At 44.4% G+C, this 20,634-nt stretch overlaps 1 protein-coding gene across 3 annotated transcripts in view; it reads right to left on the bottom strand.

Moving 5' to 3' along the window:
- FSTL1 (follistatin like 1) overlaps nucleotides 1–19,706 on the bottom strand; it is a 76,939-nt gene extending 57,233 nt beyond the window's left edge. For all 3 annotated transcript variants that reach the window (XM_046003749.1, XM_046003751.1, XM_046003750.1), the window contains exons 1-2: nucleotides 19,581–19,706; nucleotides 19,368–19,424 (exon numbers count right to left, since the gene is read on the bottom strand). In XM_046003749.1, coding sequence (XP_045859705.1) covers nucleotides 19,368–19,424; nucleotides 19,581–19,583 — 60 coding nt within the window. In that variant the 5' untranslated portion in view covers nucleotides 19,584–19,706. The remainder of the gene's footprint in view (nucleotides 1–19,367; nucleotides 19,425–19,580) is intronic.
- Nucleotides 19,707–20,634: the final 928 nt, after the last annotated feature.

Genomic DNA, 20,634 nt, shown 5'->3' with positions numbered 1-20,634 from the left:
TGAGATCAGGACCTGAGTGGAAGGCAACTGCTTAACCAACTGAGCCACCCAGGCGCCCCAATACATGGAATTTTAAATAACAACACAATCTAATAAGTGAAAACTCAAGACAATGTGTAGCTAAATGTAGTTTGTGGTTAAGTGACAAGTGTCTAGAGCTATATTAGCAATATAATATCAGTTTCACAGAGGATGTGAAAATTTCTAATAACATTTTAGAAAGTCAAAAGAAACAATTAATTTAATAATTTGTTTACATAAGCCAATATAGCCAAAATACAACCTTTTTAGCTTGTAACCAATCGCATTAGTGAGACGTTTTACATGCTTTTTTCACAGTGAGTATCTGATACCTGGCATGCATTTTTCATTTACAGCACATCTCAATGAGACCAGCCACACTGCAAGAACTCAATGTCCACTTGTGGCTTGTGGCTTTTCCTACAGAACAGTCCAGCTCTAATAAGTTCTGGATGCTGACACATTACTGAGGGCTGAATTGAGGAGGAGACTTTAGATAGAAAGAGAAAGACTTTCTTTAGGAATGTCTTATGAGCGGTGTATATAATTGAAGTCAACAGATATTTGAACACCTCGGTAAGGCAGCATGCTGGGCTGCATGGACAGGGATACTGAGGTAATGAACATCCAGGCCTTTGAAAACAGGCAGTTCTGGACACTTAAGCCTAATTCTGGTTCTGCTTTTAATGCCTGTGGACAAGTCACGCTTCTAGTCTCCTCTGTAAGATAAAAGAGGTGCCGCCTCCTTTAGTACTTTGTATGGTTTATCTCATAAAACAATTAAGGGCCTAATTAAACTACATATTTTGAAACTTCTCTTAACTATTTAAATACTTTTACTTTTTTTTGCATAAAAGTCCATGGACAAATTTGGCAATGTAGTGAATATTTCTCAAAACCTTTTCTTCCTCCCATTTCTTGACTCAACTGTTACTCTTGCTGCCAACTTTCAATAATATTACACACACACACACTTTTAGTGCCTTGAGATTAAAGTCAATGAAAATATGCACATTCTATTCTTTTTGAGACATTCCTGCCTTGCATTCTTTCCTTGGAGTAGTTGGGAAGTCACAGGGGGGTGGGGGAAGGAGCTGTTAAACCCACATGGGCTGGCCAATCAGGCTTTATCTGTGTCAGGAGACCCACCAATGAGAGACTACCAGGTATTCTGCTCTACCGCAGTAGCAAAACTCCCTATTTTTGCAAAGATTAAAATCCTGTGAGACCTTCAAACTGTACCAACAACGCACAAAGACCTCTTTTTCTGTTCAATTTCTTTCCCCCAAGGACTACATTAGAAACTCTACACAAAAACCTACTAGCTTAGTTGCTACAGACAGATTATCATTTGCAGTAAAAACACTTTCTTAGTATTATGTAGCTGTTTAGTTCTCAAAGCTCTGTTCTTTAACTGACTAAACAACAGAGAAATGCCACACATTTAACTGCTTTTGGTTACCCTGACTCCACTAGGAAGTGGAGCAAAATGCTATGGAATCAACAAACTGATCTATGGGTCAGCAGTAAGGGAGTTTTGGAGAATAAGGCTGCAGGAACCCACCCACTGCTGATGACTGGGCCATTGGTGGAACCTTCCCCTGTATGAAAGATACCTCTGAGATCCAGTGTGGAAATCTAGTGACACTGTTTTGTCCATACTGGGGACATCAAAGGTGCTATTCAAATGAACAGGAGAGAGAGCAAGAGCAGAAAGGATCCCCCAAAATAAAGGTCTCAGTATATGGTGATGTCAGAAGACAAAGTAACCAGAGACTTTGAGGCAAAGAATCACCAACAACAGAATTTTTTTTAAATATATTTTTTAAAGGTTTTATTTATTTATTTGTCAGAGAGAGAAAGAGAGAAGGAGAGAGAGCGTGTACAAGCAGGGGGAGCAGCAGGCAGAGGGAGAAGCAGGTTTCCCTCTGAGAGAGGAGACTGATATGGGACTCAGTCCCAAGACCCTGGGATCATGAAATGAGCCTAAGGCAAATGCTTAAACGACTGAGCCACCCAAGTGTCCCTACCAACAACAGAATTAAATTTAGTGCTTTATGTTATATTCCTTTGGATATTAGCTTACTCTGGGAACGATGCCCAGTTAAATCAGAACTGCTGTTCATGGAAGGAAAGAGTAAAAATATTTACCATTTAGTAAGCCTCCGCTTAAATTCCAACTTCACCTGGAGCTGAGAGAAGCAGAATCCAGGTGTTGGACAAAGCAAGCTCAGCATTACTACCATGCCCAAGGTTAAGCAAAGTGTTAATGGGCAAATGCTGTCAACCATTTTCCCAGGTACACAAATACTTGCAGAATCTGACATAGAGAACAGAGATTATAGGCAGAATACTGTGCATCTCCTCATATTACATATGAGACACTTGGATTCATTAATTAACCCATTTGACCAGTGGATCAATTCAACAAATAATTTACTGAGCACCTAGTATATGCTAAGCTCAGTTTGAGGTGCTGGGGAATTCATTGGTGAATGAGACAGTGAAGGACTAGTTCTTGAAGAACTACATAATCTAGAGAGAGGAGAGTGAAAATAAATACAATTAACAAGATCATTTCAGAGTATGACGTACATTCAGAAGAACATGGCATATGATTGACAGAGAATCTGGGAGAGGCGACACCACTTAGACTGAATGAGGGAATGCTCTCTTGAGCTAAGACCCAAGGATGAAAGGAGCAGTTCACACAATTGGAAGAAAAATGCAAAGGTTGTGATACAGGGCAGAATTTGTTAAGTTCCTGGAACAGGAAAAGGCTAGTGTGGCTGCTACAAAGGGTCTAGCAGGGAGAGCAGTGAGAGGTTAGCTGGGAAAAGCAGGCAAGGCATAGGACCTTGTACGCACTGATAAGAAATTTGTATTTTATTCTTACTGAAATGGAACACTAGAGACTGATGTGATCAGGTATGTGTCATGGAGAGAGGCAAGAAGGAAAAAGGGGCAAGCAGCTAAGAGGCTACTGCAATTGCCCAGTGTAAAATGATGGCAGAGATTAGGGTTGTGGTGATGGAAACTGAAAACAGTCAAAGGAGAGATAATATATTCTGTCAGTAGAGCCAACATGACTTGCCAATGGACTGGAAATGGATGGGAAGAGTGCAAACACCTGAAGAAGATTCCTGGGTACTTTGAGTTGATAACCAAAAAATACCTCAGCCAGTTCTTGGTAGGTATGGACATGGCCATGCCAATGGAGTCACTTCCAGAAGGATCTTCCCTTGGACTGACCCTGAGGTCCAGCTATGTCCCATGCCTTCTCAATGAAACTGCATTATTTTAGGAAGTGAGTTCAGCAAGCCCGCTAAGACCTGGTGTCAGATGTAAATAGACTCTGCTTATGAGAATCTGTCCAGAGTTGACCCGTGTTCCCAACTGTTCCATGGAACACAGCATTGAAGTATTTATAGTATTTTTTGAAATGGTGCCCTATGGTGAAATGTCTGGGAGACACTGCTTATAATACTCTCTTCCTAGAGAAGAAAATAAATGATGCTCCCGAACATTGTCAAGCTCTAAAAACTCCTGCAACTAAAGAACCACTTAACCTAGCACATAGATTAACATGACTCACTACAGTTTGAGAAACACGGGTCTAGGCTCTGTATGTCTCTCCCTGTAGTTTTATGTCCCCTGGAATTCAAGCAAAAACAAGAAGAGCAGCTCTTGTTTTTACTGAGCACTTACTTTGTGGAAGGTACTGTGTATCAATATCTCCCTTGCTAAGGACACTATATACAGGTGCCATTTTAATGTACGGCTTTTACATCATCATTCATTCTTGTGAGCTTTGCTTTACGGACCATGCCTTGTAGCAAAAGCAGACATATCATCTCTGATCATATAGATCAGTAGTGTTCATTCACAGTACTTCCTCCTGCAGTGCTTAATATAAAGACCTGAAATTCTTCACTTTATTGCCCCATCTTTATTTACTTACCCCACGACAATTAAGAGTAAGAATTTCTCACCCTATCACTGCCTCCCTCTTCCTTCAGGCCTCCTCACTAGTTTCCTTCTTCTTATATATCTCACTTATTTCTAAGATAGTAACAATTTGAGGGGCCATTCACCTGCTTTGAACACCTTTGGGCTTAGTTTTCCCTACTTTCTGTTTCAAAGAAAATGTCATGACTTTCGGAATGGGGCTGTTGTCACATCTCAACCCTCAGACTGGGGGCGCCTGGGTGGCTCAGTCAGTTAAGTGTCTGCCTTCCGCTCAGGTCACAGATCCCAGGGTCCTGGGATTGAGCCCCACGTGGGGCTCCCTGCTCAGCAGGGGGTCTGTCTCTCTCTCCTTGCCCCATAATAACCCTCAGCCATCTGGGAGACAAATACCACACACCCAAACACCACACACATTTCACCAACTTCAGCAGAAAGAAGACCTTTCCCGAACTTAAACAATAGATAACTGGGGAGTGGGGAGGTCTTTACATTCCAGGCTACTGTAACATGAGTCATTATGGTTACTAAATGACAATGTTATTTATTTTACATTGGGCAAGATAATCGTAGCATTACCTAGAAAAATAACCCAACCACCAACTGAAATATAGCCACTGGGGAAGATTGCAGCTCGTTCTAATCTACCAGCAATTCAAGGATGCAGCTTAGGCAGGAAATGAACAGCCTTCTATGTGATCAAATGTGTAAAGAGAAATTAGTGGGGAAATGCAATTTTCTAGCTGTAAAATGACCAACACTGTGGATGAACACTCTTCAGCCTTGGCTGTTCTTAGAGGATTTCAAATCTTTATTGTTTCCTTATTTTAGTCTAAGCAAAGGGAATGCTTATATAAGGCAAGTGATGAACACACACAAAAACCCAACTTTTATAGTTTCTTATTATCCAGGTTGTATGCTACATGCTTTTTTCTTTAATTAATTTTTTACTGATGTTTAACTCACATAATTTAAGTTTCAGGTGTACATCATTGTGATGTGATATTTTTATACATTATGAAATAATCCCTACAGTAAGTCTCATTACCCATATATAGTCACATACACGGGTAACATGTAAGGGACAGTTGCCCAGTTGTATCTCTCAGACATAAATGGTATTAACTTGGTACTTGTTCCTTAAACAATATGGCCCACAAGTAGTTTAGGAAATTTATTAATAAATAAGTCTGCAGTGAGTACTGAATTTATTATATCCCACACTTAGCAAAGACTTCAGTGTCTGGCCTCTTTACTTAAAACACTTCCCAAAACCATTCTCCCTTCGAGTCCCGTCCCCTCAAGAAAGGACGTTGAGAAACCCCCAATGAACTCACACCTGAAGTAGGGGTCCTTGTGCTGGGGTGTTCTTTGATCATTAGCCAGCCGTTCATGCCATGCAGAAAATTATGCTTCTGTTAAACATGATGCAAACACCAATTAATGCATAAAATAGAAGTCTTTACCCTTAAAATAAAATAGCTAAACCAGGAAGTCCGCTTCTTTGCATCTGGCTGTCAGCAAGGCCAAGGCCACACAGGATAAGAAAGGAAAGAAAACAGAAAATGCCAAGGATAGAAGACTAGAGGACGGGTGGAGGAACAATGCACAAATGGATGCATTCCAGAACGGTTCTTAGGACTCAGAGGGGAAGCCAGCTGAATTTCTTGCTTCTGACATAGACCTTAGCCGGCCCCCAATCAACTGTAGCATCATAATGATAGCACGTAGGGAAGACCTGTGGATAAGGCTGCCCTTGGAGAAGTGAAGCCGAGCACTCTGAGCATTTGTGACATCTGCCTGCATCCCAAAGCAGGCTTTTGTGAGCTGAATGGGCCACCTCAGAAACCAACCTGGGTTCTCCTCATAAGGACCCCAGCCATGGAGGGAACTCAGGTATGTCTGAGTCTGTGCTCAGTTCAATAGATTTAGCAGCCCTAACAGAAACTCTGCACATTTATCAATTTCATACTAAGCTTTAGATGAGCCAGGTATCCCCGTGAGAGTCACCAGAAATTTCTCTGTCGCTGAGTTCCTTATGTATTTTATTTTCCGCTGTTGCAAATACGCCACAAACTTGGGTCCTTCTCCACAGCTGAAAATAGTTAGCCTAACACTAACGGAAGCTAGCAGGACTTGCTAACTATGTTGATAGGAAAAACAGTATGTACCTCTAATTTTTGAAATGAGGTAGGACATGAATGAATGAACAAATGAATACCATACATTGATTACGTTAATGTTCATTAACAAGCCAACTTCCCACGCACAAAAATAATCCCTCCTCATCACTGTTTTCTATGTGCCTTGGTTTAGGAAGGAATCAGGACAGTATAATGGAGGTCACATACTAAACTAAATTAAAGAGTCACATTAAGGGAAATTTAATAACACACAAGCTTCTCTTCTTAAGTTCCAATAGGAATTTGGGGTTCTTTTTGTGGTGGAAGTGTATCGAGCTACAGGTCTACAGTCCTATTCTCTGAGTAGTGAAATCTAATTCAATTAAGTGATGTCAATTAAGTAGTGAAATTTATGTGTATGTCTGTGTATACAGTCTGTTCTGGGGCACAGCCAATTTTAACTCAATTCTGACACCGTACAAGTAGATTTATTAGGAAAGCCACAGGCAACATTGGGCTTGGCCCCCATGCAGGACTGATAACAGAGCATACTGGGCTCATCCCGCAGGATTTAGGATTTGGAGTGCAGTTAAGGCACCGAGCCTTTCAGTAGGACTAAAACATCTGTGTTGGCCTCTGTTTCCTTACTGAGTTCACCCTCACAGGTCACTTGATTTACCTGGTGAGGTCAGTGCCAAAGAAGTCAAGGTCAAGGCCTCAGCTGTAACAGCCTTGAACTGATTTGGAGAAGGGCCTGGGGACCAGGGCAGCAACTTCATCAATACCTAGTCAGGAAACCTAGGATCCTGGTCATGGGCCAGGTGGCATGGAGAGAAGGCAAGATGCATTCCAAAAAAACAAAATTGGGGTCCACATAGCATTTCCAGACAACTATTTTTGTAAGCCATTTCAATACTGCATCATTAGCTTTAAAAGAACATATACAAAGGTCAGAAGAAAGTTTTGTTGTTTTTTTTTTAATAAGCTCAATAGAAGCTCAAGTTGCACACTTTAGAACTCTGAATTATTTTCCTTTTTTTTAAAAAAAAATATTTGCTCAACCCCAAGGAGACCCAGCATCCTTCATTTCTTGCCCAGTGATGTTGAGCAGCTGGTTTCTGAAGTAGAAAATCAAGTGATTCCTCTCTATAGGGTAACCAGCATTTGGGATTCCTGGGCACAGACTGTTCGGGGGCCGCATGCTGTACTATTCACGCACGCTGCACTCGGCACACACGGGAGGAACCAAGAGACACAAAAGGCCTAATGCTTTTAGTTGCTCTTTTCTTCCCATTCCTGGCCAGCTTCTCTTTTCAAACTGCTTCCCCTTGGGCCATCCACTAAGACAGGAGCTAATCAAATTTCTTAACTCCATTAAGAATATTTTGACAATCCAACCTAACTGTCTGCCCCCTTTCCTATGGATAGCATTTGTGGGCTGGGTTCTAGAGCTCCCCTGCTCCAACTCCTGTATTTTGCAGATGAGGGGTCTGGTGACTTGCCCAAGGTCATACGACCAGCGGAAGGCACAAGGCTTCTGACCCGGGTGCCACAGTCTGGAGTGAGTCATTCACTCCAGCCCATCTCTGGCCAATAAGAGGAGCCTTGTCTGAAGCCGGCTTACATCAGAAATCTCTGGGAGCTCAGCCACAGCTTTGGCCAGCACTGCTGGCATTTCCGTGACTCCCACCGTCTCGAGACAGCTGAAACCTGACAGTCTCATAAATTCGCTTACCTGCTTCTTATGTGTTCAGCTCAGGCCAGTAAACCCCCTCTCCCCCTGAGACAGTGTGAGACAGACTAAGAAAACTGGGAAAATGAGTGAGGAGAGGCAACACAAGTCAGAGCTACAGAACTGTGCAGATCCTGCTAGAAAGGCGCGGTGCCAAGCAGACACTGTCTAGACTTTAACCGGCCCCTCCAGAGGGGGCTGCGGGAGGAGGGGGAGCGGGGCCAGAAATCTTGCTTGCTTTTTGTTCAGCTAATGCAAACACATGACACAGCCTCGGACAGGCTCCGGGCTGGGAGTTCACTCAATCTAAGACATTTCTTCCTCGGGGGCTGGAATTCAGCTGTGGCTGAAGGAAGTTGTGCTAATCCAGCAATCAGAGAGAAGCTGGGAATGCTTTTCCTAGTTCCTGTGGAATCATAGTTCTCAACTAGACGGAATTGAGCAGCAGCCCAAAGGAGCACATTTGTGGGTACAAAAGAACAGATTTTTTTTAAAAATTCCCATTTGTATCATCTTAGCCAAATCCATGAGGAAAACCCACAAAGATACAGAACTGGCTTTTGATGGAGGCCTGTTACAAAAATTTTACGACTACTGATACCGATTTATAAAATGTACAGATGGAGAAATGGCCACCATGGTCCAATAAGCATCACACATCTGAGAGAAAATGCTGGGTTTGGAGAGTCCGAGTATCAGTTAGAAAGAAGGTACCCCCTCCTCTGGGCATAAAGACAAGCTCTACGCCAGGGCACAGAGAGTGCAAGATGGAGTCACCCCATTCTCCTTGGCCAGCTGCACTGGCCCCAAACGACCATACCCGCAGCAGCTCAGTTGGAGCTTTGGAGTGGTCTTGAACTTGGTCTGACTCATTGGATCACTGGTGAATGCATCTGAAGCACAAAGACACTGTCTTAAAACATCCCCTGAACCACTGAAAACAATGCAGCAGGTGCCCTAACATTAGAGAAGCCACTGAACCTGAACCAGGTGGAGGTCATATCCTACATATTCGGTCCACAGAAGTGTGGATCCAGACACTTGAACAAAACATGAGGAAGCCTGTGGGGCATCTGGGTGGCTCAGTGGGTTAAAGCCTCTGCATTCAGCTCAGGTCATGATCTCAGGGCCCTGGGATCGAGCCCCACATCAAGCTCAGCAGGGAGCCTGCTTCCTCCTCTCTCTGCGTGCCTTTCTGCCTACTCGTGATCTCTGTCAAATAAGTAAATAAAATCTTTTTAAAAAGTTTAAAAACATGAGGAAACCTGTATAGGTTTTTGGTCTGGGGTTTTGTTGGTTTGTTTTTATCGTGTCCATGTGACCTGGCAAAAAATGTTTTTCGTTTGTTTTCAGAGTCCCTTTCAAAATTAAGACACGATGGGCCTAGCACACAGGGCAACTGCTTCAAGAGCTGAAGTGTGGATTTATATCCTAGCTTTACTCTTTACTAGGTGGCTGATTTTGAATAACTAACTGAATTCTCTGAACTATGGTTTCTTCATCGATGAAGTAATGAAGATTATAATATCTTCTTATCAGGTTGTGAGAATTAAATAAGACAAGGCTCTTTCCTTCTCCTCCTGCAATTGTCTGGCTAACTACCACTCAATTCGGGGCGCAGCTTTGGGAGACATTTTGGAGGCCTTCACAGATCCCCCAGTAATGGGGTAGGTTCTCAGGCCCATCCTGGTACTTCTCACACTGGGTCACTCTGAGCCTCTGTCCCTGTCCGTCTCCACCATTGGACTGCAGGCTCCTGGGGAACACGGTCTACATCTTAGTCACCAGCACTACCTTAGTGTCTGACAGAGAACAGGGTTGTGGTACTTTTTACTTTTTTCCCTTGAGTTAACTTTGTACCTTTGTGAAAGGTACTTTCACTTTACTTTGTCCTGGAGGGGTGAAGCAAAACACTGCAGGAACATTTTGTGCAGGTTTGTTTCTGAATAAAATGTGAACCTGGTGGTCAGTGGATGTTTTGGCAGCTCCTGAGGAGCTCCTGAGGCAGCCTGAACCCTCCAGGATGACCTCTCTGTAACGGTGTTGGAGGAACAGGACAAAGAAGAGGAAAGACAAGGAGGTAGAAGGGAGGGATGAAGAGGAAAGAGCAACACGGGCAGCAATAAAGACCCAGCTCCGGGTCCTGGGATCATTGGCCACGTGGGGCTGCAGTCAGGGCTCACTGCCAGACACAGCAGTACCCGGCAGAGGACTTAAGGTTTGTGTGCAAAACACCTAGAGCGTTGCCTTGGTTCCCAAAGGGACAAATCGCAGCCTGTTCCAGGAATACTCCCCTACCCTGTCTTTGAGAGTAGGTATTTATGTTTCGAGCAATGAAAGCTAAAGGGTTCTAGGCCTTTGCCTGATCATATTTTCCAAACCCCAATTTAGAATTCGTGTCCCACTAACAGGTGTGCTATAGCGATGACAGCAAGAAAATATGAAAATGACCATCCCACAAAAAATCCAATCTATCAGTGGTCATCTCCATATGTAAGAAGGAGGGGCCCAGGGGACAGAAAAACTGAATGTGGAAAAACTCCAGGAGCTTTAGTCCCTCTTCTTCTCCCTCTTCTTCCCTTTCTGCTATTCTCCCTCATTCACTGTCTTTAGGGAGAACCTGTGCTGGTTGGCACAGCCCACTGCCTGTGCACAGGAGGTACTCAATGAGCACCTAATTCTTTCTCTGCAGGAAGGATAGGAAACACTATAAGCCTGAAAGCAAGATTGGCTCAGTAGAAGCAAGGGCTCTGATACAAATTCTGGGGATCAAACCATCCACTGAAATAAATATCCTACTTGTCGTTTATTGTCATTTAAAAAGCAGGTGATCCGGGGCGCCTGGGTGGCTCAGTGGGTTAAAGCCTCTGCCTTCGGCCCAGGTCATGATCTCAGGGTCCTAGGATCAAGTCCCGCGTCGGGCTCTCTGCTTGGCAGGGAGCCTGCTTCCTCCTCTCTCTCTGCCTGCCTCTCTGCCTACTTGTAATTTCTCTATCAAATAAATAAATAATTAATTAATTTAAAAAAAAGTCTTTAAAAAAGGTGATCCTTAATCTCTGGAGAGAGTAAAAGAGGCAAGGAGAGTTTTCTGCAAGCCATGGGCGTGTGCACCCGCACCCACTCCCACACCCCAAGAGTTCTGGAGCTTTTCCAATAAATAGACACCACAAGAATGATACTAGTAGCTAATACCACATTCTATGGGCTGAGCCACTCTTCTAACTGCTTTACATGTAAGAGCTTTTTTGATGCTCACAACTAACCTATGGAGTAAAAACTCTCTAGTAAAACCCAGTTTATAGATGAGGATACAGGCTGAGAGAGGTTAAATAACTTCCCCAAGATTATAGGGCTAGTACTGAATTCAGGTAATCTAGCTTCAAGGTCCTAGCACTAAACAATTATGCTGTCCTTCCTCTCAAAGATAAATCAGAAATGAAACACAGTGACCTTGAGCCAGCACACAGGTTGTACAAATACAGACAATGCCTACTGGATGTTCATGTGTAAAATGAGAATTCTCTTACTGAAATCATTACAGAGTCAAAAACAGCCTTTGTCAGTGCATTGTAGGAGCTGGTAATAGGCACTTATCTCTTTCAGGTGTTTGGTGTTGACTATGTTCCATGAGGAAACTTTATCCATTATCTAATTGGATAGATATGCAGAGAGATGGCCATTATCCCCATTTTACAGATGAGCAAAGTGAGCTCATGGAGGTTAAGTAACTTATACAAGGTCTCACAGCTAGACAAAGGCAGCATTCAAACCCAGCGCATTACCCAGAGCCCTTGCTCCTAACTGAAGCTGCAAGTCAGAGACATTAGGTGGCTTAGGAAAGGTGCAGAGCAGGACTTCAAAGTCAAGAACTCTCCTTATTTTATAATGTCCTTCTTAGTGATGAGAAGGAGCTGTAGCAGGGTCCGTGTAAAAGATAAAACTTGGAAACACCCAGATATGTGAACAAGAGGAGAGGATGAAGAAAGGGACTCGTGGAAGGCTTGAGTGATGTGGATGTAAGAGAAAAGCGTCAGCATGCCAGGAATAGACCCAATTTCCACACAGAAAGCTGCCACCTACTGGACGGGCTGGTCAAGTAGTCCAGGTGGACAGGCAGCAAATGGCCCCAGTGACTCAAGCAGGGCCTCCCAAGTTCTGAGAAGGCATCCTTCTCAAGGATGCAGCAGGATTTTCTGAGAAATTTTCTCAGAAAATTCTGCTGCATTTCAGGGTTTTCCGGACCAGCAGCCAGAGTTGAGGAAGGAGGTGGTACTTCCTGAGAAAGCCATAAATCTGGCCCCCTAAATTTGGCCAAATCCAATTGAGCTGCACAGAAGCTATGGTAATAGCAACTCCTTCGGAACAGGGATCTACCCGGTACTGCCTTGTAGTTCCACACTCTTCTCAGTAGCAGCATATGGGCAAAGGGACTGGCATAATGCCCGGCACATCCACAGATTAATAAATTACATTAATTTACTATTACTGAATGACAGAATCAGAGACTGTGGGGGAAAAGACAAATTTTGCCCCAGAAACAAAAATTGTAAGTCTTGAACAAGATAAAAAGCAACGACAAAGAGGCAGTTTCCTTCTATCAGCTGAAGCCAATATCCCATGACACACGCATGTATAAATTGGGGCCTGCAACATGTCATGGCTTTTGCCATGTGTCACATGACTTGTTTTGGCACCAGTTAAGCTGGTCAAAAATAGTGTCCAGGCTTATTCAGGGAACATTTTAAGGGTCATAAATTCAGACTTAATCCTGGGAATAGCTTCTTGGTGATGGTTTCCAAATGAGCACATAAAAAGTCTGTGAAGAGATTTCATGGAACTCCTCCAACCACAGCAGAAAATGCAGATTTATAGGGTATATTTTGTACTTCAACTACCCAAAGAGCTTTCTATTAGCAAGTTATTGCCAGATGGCTGCTAATGCAGGAGCTGTTATCTATGACAGCAGCAGCTCGTAGAGCCTTAGCAAGAACAACTGTTTACTCCATCAGAACAGCCAAGAAAATTCTCATTATCATATTCTTGTTGATGGCCAGCATTAGAGGGTTTGGCTCCCTTTAAGGTGTTTGAATTTGTCGTAAGAAGTCAAAAGCTTGGGAAGGAATAAAGTGCCCCCTTTTTTTGACATTTTCATCTATTCGTTACCCTAGTCACACCACCTATTACCCATGTTTTCTTTGTTTCACATAGTCCTGACCTCTGCCTTCTAACCACCTTAATTTTGCTTAAAGATATACCAAGGTTTATCAGATTGGATTAATGTCTCTAGAAGGAATGGCAAGTATCTTTTATATCACACACAGAATAACTAATTGCTAGTGGCTACCCAGAACCTCGCTGAGGATTTTCAAAGCTTCTCCAGACTCAGGAGGACAGTATTCTATGATTGATTAGCAATGTCTGTCATGGGTTAGGGAAAGGGTAGTTGTGACATGCATGCCATCTTTGTACCATCACTGCAGATCATTTATCTCATAGTGTTGGGAGATACTTATTTTTATTGCCTACAGTGTCTAGTAGGCTCACCACATACATCTGTTGATTGACAATTTCTCTGAAAGGAGGAATAAAGGGCTGATTTATCTTTAGGTAGTGGAATCATGGTAATTTCATTCTTTCCTCTAGTCTTTTCTATATTCTCAAAGCTTTTCATGAGCATATTACATTTTCATATTTTATCAGAAAATAGCTCATTTTTTAATTTAAATAGAATAGCATACATTAGGAGGGTAAACTCCTCCTGAAAAAAGCAGGGTCACAAGAATACTCAAGATGAATTTTAAAGCACTTTCTTATACTTCTCTATAAATCTGTATGCAGTTGTGAGGATAATGCAGAGTGGCAAGTGTTCTGCTTTTTAAATTAAATTGTAATCATTTGCCAGAGCCTTATAAATTTTTGTAAACACAACTTTTAGTGGCACATATAGTTGTTAGCCCTTAACTCTTCTCCTATTGTTGGATATGCAGTAGATTTTAAGTTTTTTGCCATCATAAATAATGTAATGGACATCTTATGCAGTCCCTCTGAAAGTAATAATGGTCAGGGCAAAGTGGTCAAAAGAATTATTTGAGTTTCCTTCCATGATTTAGTTTCTCAGTGTAGATTATATTGAGTCTCGGAATACCCAGCTGCAAAATAGCCAAGTCAGCTCTCCCAAAGCTGATCCAAAGTCTGCTAAAATGGATTCATGTCAATAAAGACTGTATTTAACTGTGTTAGCTCTACGCCTGTGTAGTTAACAAGAAAAACAATTTTCTAGTATAAACACTGTTAACTACAAGCTAAAATGCTTACAATAATATCCAAATTGCAATTATCATATGGAGAGGGTCAATTTACCTTTTCATAATTATTAAAGGTTTATTGTTATAACATGAATTAAAAGCTTGCCAAATATTACTAGGGCCAAACATGAAGAGCCTGAACTAATTAAATGATGAGTGATAAAATGTAACTGATCATATCAACTCCTCACTCTTTTCATTGTAACTGTTTCTACATACCTTAAGTTCACAGCCTGCTTTCTGCACCTACTCCCTCAGTCTTGACTGGGTGGTGGCTACTTGGATGTATCTATCTGTAAAGTTCATCAAGCTGTACCTTAAGGATTTGTGCATTATACTAAAGTTAAAACAAACAAACAAACAAAAAACCACAAAACTTCAAAAACCAGGGAAGCCCTACATTAATGTAAAACAAAAGAGCAATAATTACAATTGTAAAGATACTTGTTCATCTTGTAGGTATAACAATATTATAGCTGCCACAGTTTAAAGCATCTGGCCCATCTTTAGACTGAAAGCAACCTGAGGGCAGAGACCATGTCTGCACTTCAGGCATGACTCTGCCCTGTGTGCAGGGCGTGCTCAGCCTGTAGCAGGAATACTGCCTGATGGGCCCTGTGAAGAGAAGGCCTGTGCTGGTAATGACTCACTCCCACAGAAAGCACCCCACGCCAAAGTCACAGGCACCAGAAGACAGCAACCTTAGAGAAAATTATGCATGACTTGCATGACATTAACCACCTGCCTTACAAAATTAATCCATCTAAGTACAAGGTTTTTTTCAATCCTATAATATCTGGTGTCGTTACATTCATCCTGTTTATGGCTACTAGGAATTCTATCTTGATGTCCAGTTATTTGAAGAGGAGTAGGAAAAATGACACTGACATTTCCAATTCATGGTGTGTGACCACTGGTATTTACAGTTCATTGTTTTCTCTGTTTTCCTAGAAACACATCTTTCTGACCCACTGACTTTGAAGACTTTATTTTCTTCTCCAGGACATTACATCCATCGCAGCCTCATGCCCCCTGATTGCCACCTCACCGCTCCTTCCCAGCTAGCTCCTTTGAGGTTGGGAACTGACTCCTGCTTTCCATCACTCAATCCAGAGCCTTGCATGGGAACTGTAACATGTCCTTTTTCTAAAGACAGCTTCAGTGGCCAGGCCTCAGTGCGCAGGGTGCTTGCCCTTCCATTCTGGTTATTCAGCAGAGGCTCTGCTATGTTTTAACATTCTGATTTCCATTAATGGTCTTTAGAATCATAGCAAGTAGTTTATTTGTGAATGGATAAACAAGATATTATTTTAGAGGTTAATGTACAAGATGAATATTAAAATCCTAGTTCTGCTGCAGCTCTAAGGAGTCAGAGAAAGTGGGTCAGACTCTGGCCCTCCATGAATCCACCATTAGTATAATTCTGAAGGATACAGAGAAGATCCCACATCAGCCAATAAAACCCCACTAGTGGTTGATTAACTTGTACGCTGATAATGGGCTACAAATGAGAAACCTAGCTTCAACAGGACAAGGACCTAATAATTGCCTCATTTCTCTGGGTAATTATTATTGTTGCTATTATCTAAAGTGATGACTCACAGTTCATGGGTCAAGTTATGCCTTAATGGAGTGAGTGTTCTGATTGGTGCATCACTTCCTTGCACATGTGACTTATCATGGTGATTTCACAGACCTGGGATGCTGGCAATCAGAGCACTAGCAGACACAGCCACTGAGGGAGAGCGGAAGTGTGTTTGGGTGCTACCCAAGGCTTTCTTTCAGAAGCAGGCAGCTGGGCCACAGGGTCCTTTCCAGCCTGCCATGTTAGAGTGGACTTGGATCCACCCACTGAGACCCAAGGGGCACATGTTCTCATGCCTGGACTGTCCAACTTTCCTAGCCTCTGTCCACACCTCTTACTTAACTGCAGTAATTCTCTGTGGGAGGGGAATGGGTGAAGGAGAATGAGTAAGCCCACACGGCCCCCCTCCCAACAGAATCTAGAAAAGGGGTAGCCTTGTCACTGTTAATTAAAGCATTCCCTCGAGCTACTGCCAACCACCCCCCATTCCTCACCCATACAGATGCTAACATATGCTCTTCAGCAGACCTGTGCCACCCTCGCCAATATCTCCTCTCAAGCATAGACTGCAAAAAGTGAGCTCAGGTGGAGGGAGCAGAATGTGGGGGAGGCTGCCAGAAGGCATACACTGGTGATAAGAGTATTAAGAAAAGAGAAAGTAAAAAAGAGAGGAAGCAATCAAAAAAGCAAGTAGTACCAAGTGAGTAAGGGACCATGGAAAACATCTGAAATAGAACACTTCCCTTAATGAGGTTTGTTAATAGTTCCGGAATCTAACTAAACAGGATTTACACACTGGCATTAATAATGAAGACAACCATCTTTTCCCAAGCCTGGGACACCTCTGATTCTGAAGGTCTACTATCACAAAGCCTTGGCTCCTTCCAATAGCAACATGATTTGTCAAGGAATCACATATGTTCAGTTAAATACTTGCACTTGTATTAAACCAAAAAGCACCAAGAAAACTAAGCTGATTTTCTAAATTTCGTTTTTTGAAAAAATTCAACAATATTTGTACACCTTTAGCCTTAAGGTCTACTAACAGGGATTCATGTCAACAAAGGCTGTAAATATCATTATTTGGCTTTGTTTGCTGTATGTTCTTCTAGCTGGTAAGGAAAAAAGTTCTATCCCAAGCGCAATTATAAAAGACTTAAAATAATATACAAATTGCTAACATGGATTAAAAACTTGCCACATGTTACTCAGGCCAAACATCAAGAGACTGGATTGATTAAAAGATCACTTGGGGCACCTGGGTGGCTCAGTCAGTTAAGTGTCCAACTCTTGGTTTCAGTTCAGGTCATGAGATCGTGATGGTGGGACCAAGCCCCACGTCAGGCTCTGTACTCGGGACAGGGTCTGCTTCAGATTCTCTGTCCCTCTCCCTTCTGCTTACTCTCCCCGCCCTCTCAAATAAATACATAAAATCTTTAAAAAAAAAAAAAAAAGGATACTCCTTAATAATCTGGAGGCATGAAATGTAACCAGGATCATACCTACTCCTCCTTACTCCTCAGGTACTCTGAGTTCGTGTCTACTTTCTGCACCAAGTCTCTCAGTTTTCATGCCTTGGCACCTCGATTTTGTCTGGAAATTTGGTGGGAGAACTCTCTGGTCTTCTACCCAAAGCAGGAAATTGCTGCTGGGGGAGTTTCCTATGAGAACAAAACTCTTCCCTGCAATGCTAGTCAATGCTAGTTGGTGGCGGTGGGGGGGGGGGGCATGGGGGGGGGAGTAATAGTGCAGGCTGCCTAGAATAGATCCTGGACCTTGGGTCACAGGGCCTTCAGCCTTCAGTCTCCTGGTGTGGGAACCAACAGCTTCCTCGTACCTCACATCTGCATTCCAGTTCACTGAGTGATTTCACACACTAGCTGGCAATTCCTAAGCCTGCTATAAAACCAACCAGGGATTCACCTCATCCATCATTGGACTGCAGCTGCCTTTTGAGGGTCACAGCAGGGATGAAAGGGTGTTCCCTAGCCAGGGCTAAATCAGCCAGTGAAGAGTGATCCTCCCTCAAATTCAAACCCGGGAAAACAAAATGCTTGAGAAGCAGATCTGGAGTTCAAGATGGGTCCCAAACACTGAGGGAGCTGGATTCAGATCTTTCTTCAGAACTAATTAGCTGTGTGACTCTGGGCACGTTATCTAATCTCCTAAATGTGTTTCCTCTTCTGTAAAATGGGGATAAAAAAACTGACCTCATAAGGTTGGTGAAGATTTAAAAGAAATAACACATGCAGTCCAATGTCTGCTATGTAAGAAATGCCCCAAATGCGAACTCCTTCTGTGGGGTAGTGATTAAGAACCGGGGGTATGATGCCAGACTGTTTGGGTTCAGATCCCTATCCCTACCATGTAACAGCTTAGGGCACTGGATAAAATACGTAACCTCTGACTCAGTTTCCCCATCATTAAAATGGGGTTTCATTACAACACAAAGTAGATATCCAGTAAATATTAGCTATTTTTTAAATTTCATTGCGACCTTGTGTTTCCAGTGCCACCAATAACACAGTAATGAATTAAGTGAGAGTTTATGTATGAATTAAGTGAGAGTAATATATGTCTATTTTTTTTTTAACTCATGAAGACCTTGCATGCTTTTATGATTTTTTGCTGGGCAGAGTCAAGCTGTGATGCAAAGGGTGGGGCTAAACTGTAACTCAAAGAAAAAATTCAAAGAGGGGGAATAACCACCCACCAGGGAGCTATTTCTTTTGTAATGTACATTCCATTTCTTCTCCCTCATGCTTTTTAATTCCTTCCACATTTCCTGCCATAATTATCAAATGTTTGGTTTCTGACCTCACTCTTCTGGAGACTAGAGCCCAGGGAATTTGGAATTGTTTATTTTCTGTCCATAAACCTTTGAGTTAATGGAGGGGCTTGTGAGTGAAGGGTTTGTTGGTTTGTTTGTAGTGTCTCAGGAAGGTCACTGGAGTTGAAAGGAAAACATTACCAAAAAAGCGCTGAAATACTTTGACTGGAAACGTGGGAGCCCCCAAAGAGCAGAGCAACGGATCTCTTACACTTGCGCAACGCTGGACTATGGGAAAATCGAGCTTTTAAAAGACTGTTCAGTATGGCCCTGATATTAACACAAAATCCGAGGGCACTTTACAAAGAAAGAAAGAAAAAAAGGGGGGGGGGGGCTGGGAATCACAATCTTACTTTATAAAAAAAGAAAAAAGCATTTCGCCCTAAAGGAGAATCTCTCCCCTCCCCTTTCCCCGAGGAGTTAGCCTTGGAAGGAAAAAGCCCCCAACTATTCTTAATTTCCTCCTAAGTAAAGGAAAGAACTCAAAGTCGCCTTTTTGAACTCAGAGGCTGCTCTCGTCGCCGCCTCCGTCCAATCCGCCCAGCTCGCCCTCTTTCCCTCTCCTCACTCTCCCTCCATATTAGCCGCGGTGGGGCTCCCGCTTATGGCCCAAACTACTTTTCCTGATTTGGAGGTTTAAGTTTCGCAAGTAGCATTTCTGCTCGGAGCGCCCCCTCGCCCCACGCATGGAAACTCCCAGTCCCACCCCGGGAGAACATCCCCAGGACGCACTCCCCGCCCGTCCGGCGCGCACACCCAAGTGGCCCCGGAGCCCGAGTTCGGACCTCCTGGGCCACTCACCTACCTCGGCGTGGACCCAGGCGACCGCCACCAGCGCGAGCGCGAGCCAGCGTGTCCACATCTGCGGAAGAGGGAAGAGCGAGACTGAAGGCGCCGGGCCCCGCGCCCACCCGGGAAACTTCGCGGGGTCCCGCGGACTCGCCCCCTCCGCCCGGTCACCCTCGTCCGCCCGAAGGGGTTAGACCACCGCGCCCCGCGCCGCGCGTCCAGCTCTCACCATGGTCCGGTCCCGGTCTCCTGAGGGCGCGGGGCAGGGCGGCCGCAGCGAGCTCTGAGGGAAGGTGGGAGCTCCGCCGCTCAGCAGCCTCCGAGGAAATCCGACCTGCACTCACCGCCCCTTAAGACCCCTCCTTCCCCGACTGCCTGGCCCCCAGCTCCTCCCCATTCTCCTCCCCTTCTGCAGCAGCGGCCCCCGCGGCTCGCGGCTCCGCTCGGTCCTCCCCGCCCCTCGCTCTGGGGAGCCCGAGCGCGTCCTGGCACCGCCCGAACAAACCCCTCTCTCCTCAGGCCGCCAGGACCTGGAGGCAGAGGCAGAGAGGGGGTGTCCGGGGGGCGCTGCAACAAAGGTGGAGAGGGATGGGGGGCTGAAACCCCACCCCCGGGAGGGCCCTCTGGTTTGCTGCAGCTCTGGCGGGCCGTGGGCGCGGGCTGCGGCGATGGCCAGGTGGGCGGTGCTGCAGGGGGCTCCCGGCCGGGTCTGGGGCGGCAGTGTGCAGGAAAGGGCTCCTTGCGGCCTGGGGAGCCAGCCACCCCCCACGACTGATGGAAAGAGGGCTGGAGGTGCAGAGGGACCCTCACGGCCCAGGGACCAGGGCGTCACGGCAGACAGAGTGCGAGGAAGTGGGTGCAGAGGCTGAGAGACCAGCCAGCCAGGGGAAGGCTGCTTTGGGTTCAACCGTCAATTTCCTTAGGGGAGAGGTGGGAGCCGGCCCCCTCTGCTAAGAAGATCTTGACTCCAGCGTTTGCCAACAACCTCATCCCGTCCTTTCCTCTGGTCCAAGAGTGGTGTCCCCCTTCTTTCTTCTGCCTACCCCCCATTACCTGTGCCCTTACTCCCACCCCCCGTCATCCCAGGTCCCCTCCCCATTCTTGCTTCCCATCTTCACCAACTTCTTCCCAGGCGCCTTCAAACGTATGCTGCCTCTTTGAAGGTGTTAACTCCCCAAACTCCTGGCTGCGACGTCTTTCCTACCTTGTGCCTGGTGTCCCTGGTACCGAAACAAATCCCCTTGACACCTCACAGATTTATCATGCCCTAGGCTGAGCCCCCC

The sequence above is a fragment of the Meles meles genome, chromosome 4, assembly GCF_922984935.1.
Source record: "Meles meles chromosome 4, mMelMel3.1 paternal haplotype, whole genome shotgun sequence".
Classification (NCBI taxonomy): Eukaryota; Metazoa; Chordata; class Mammalia; order Carnivora; family Mustelidae; genus Meles; species Meles meles.
This window is presented reverse-complemented; position numbering and strand designations above follow the sequence as displayed.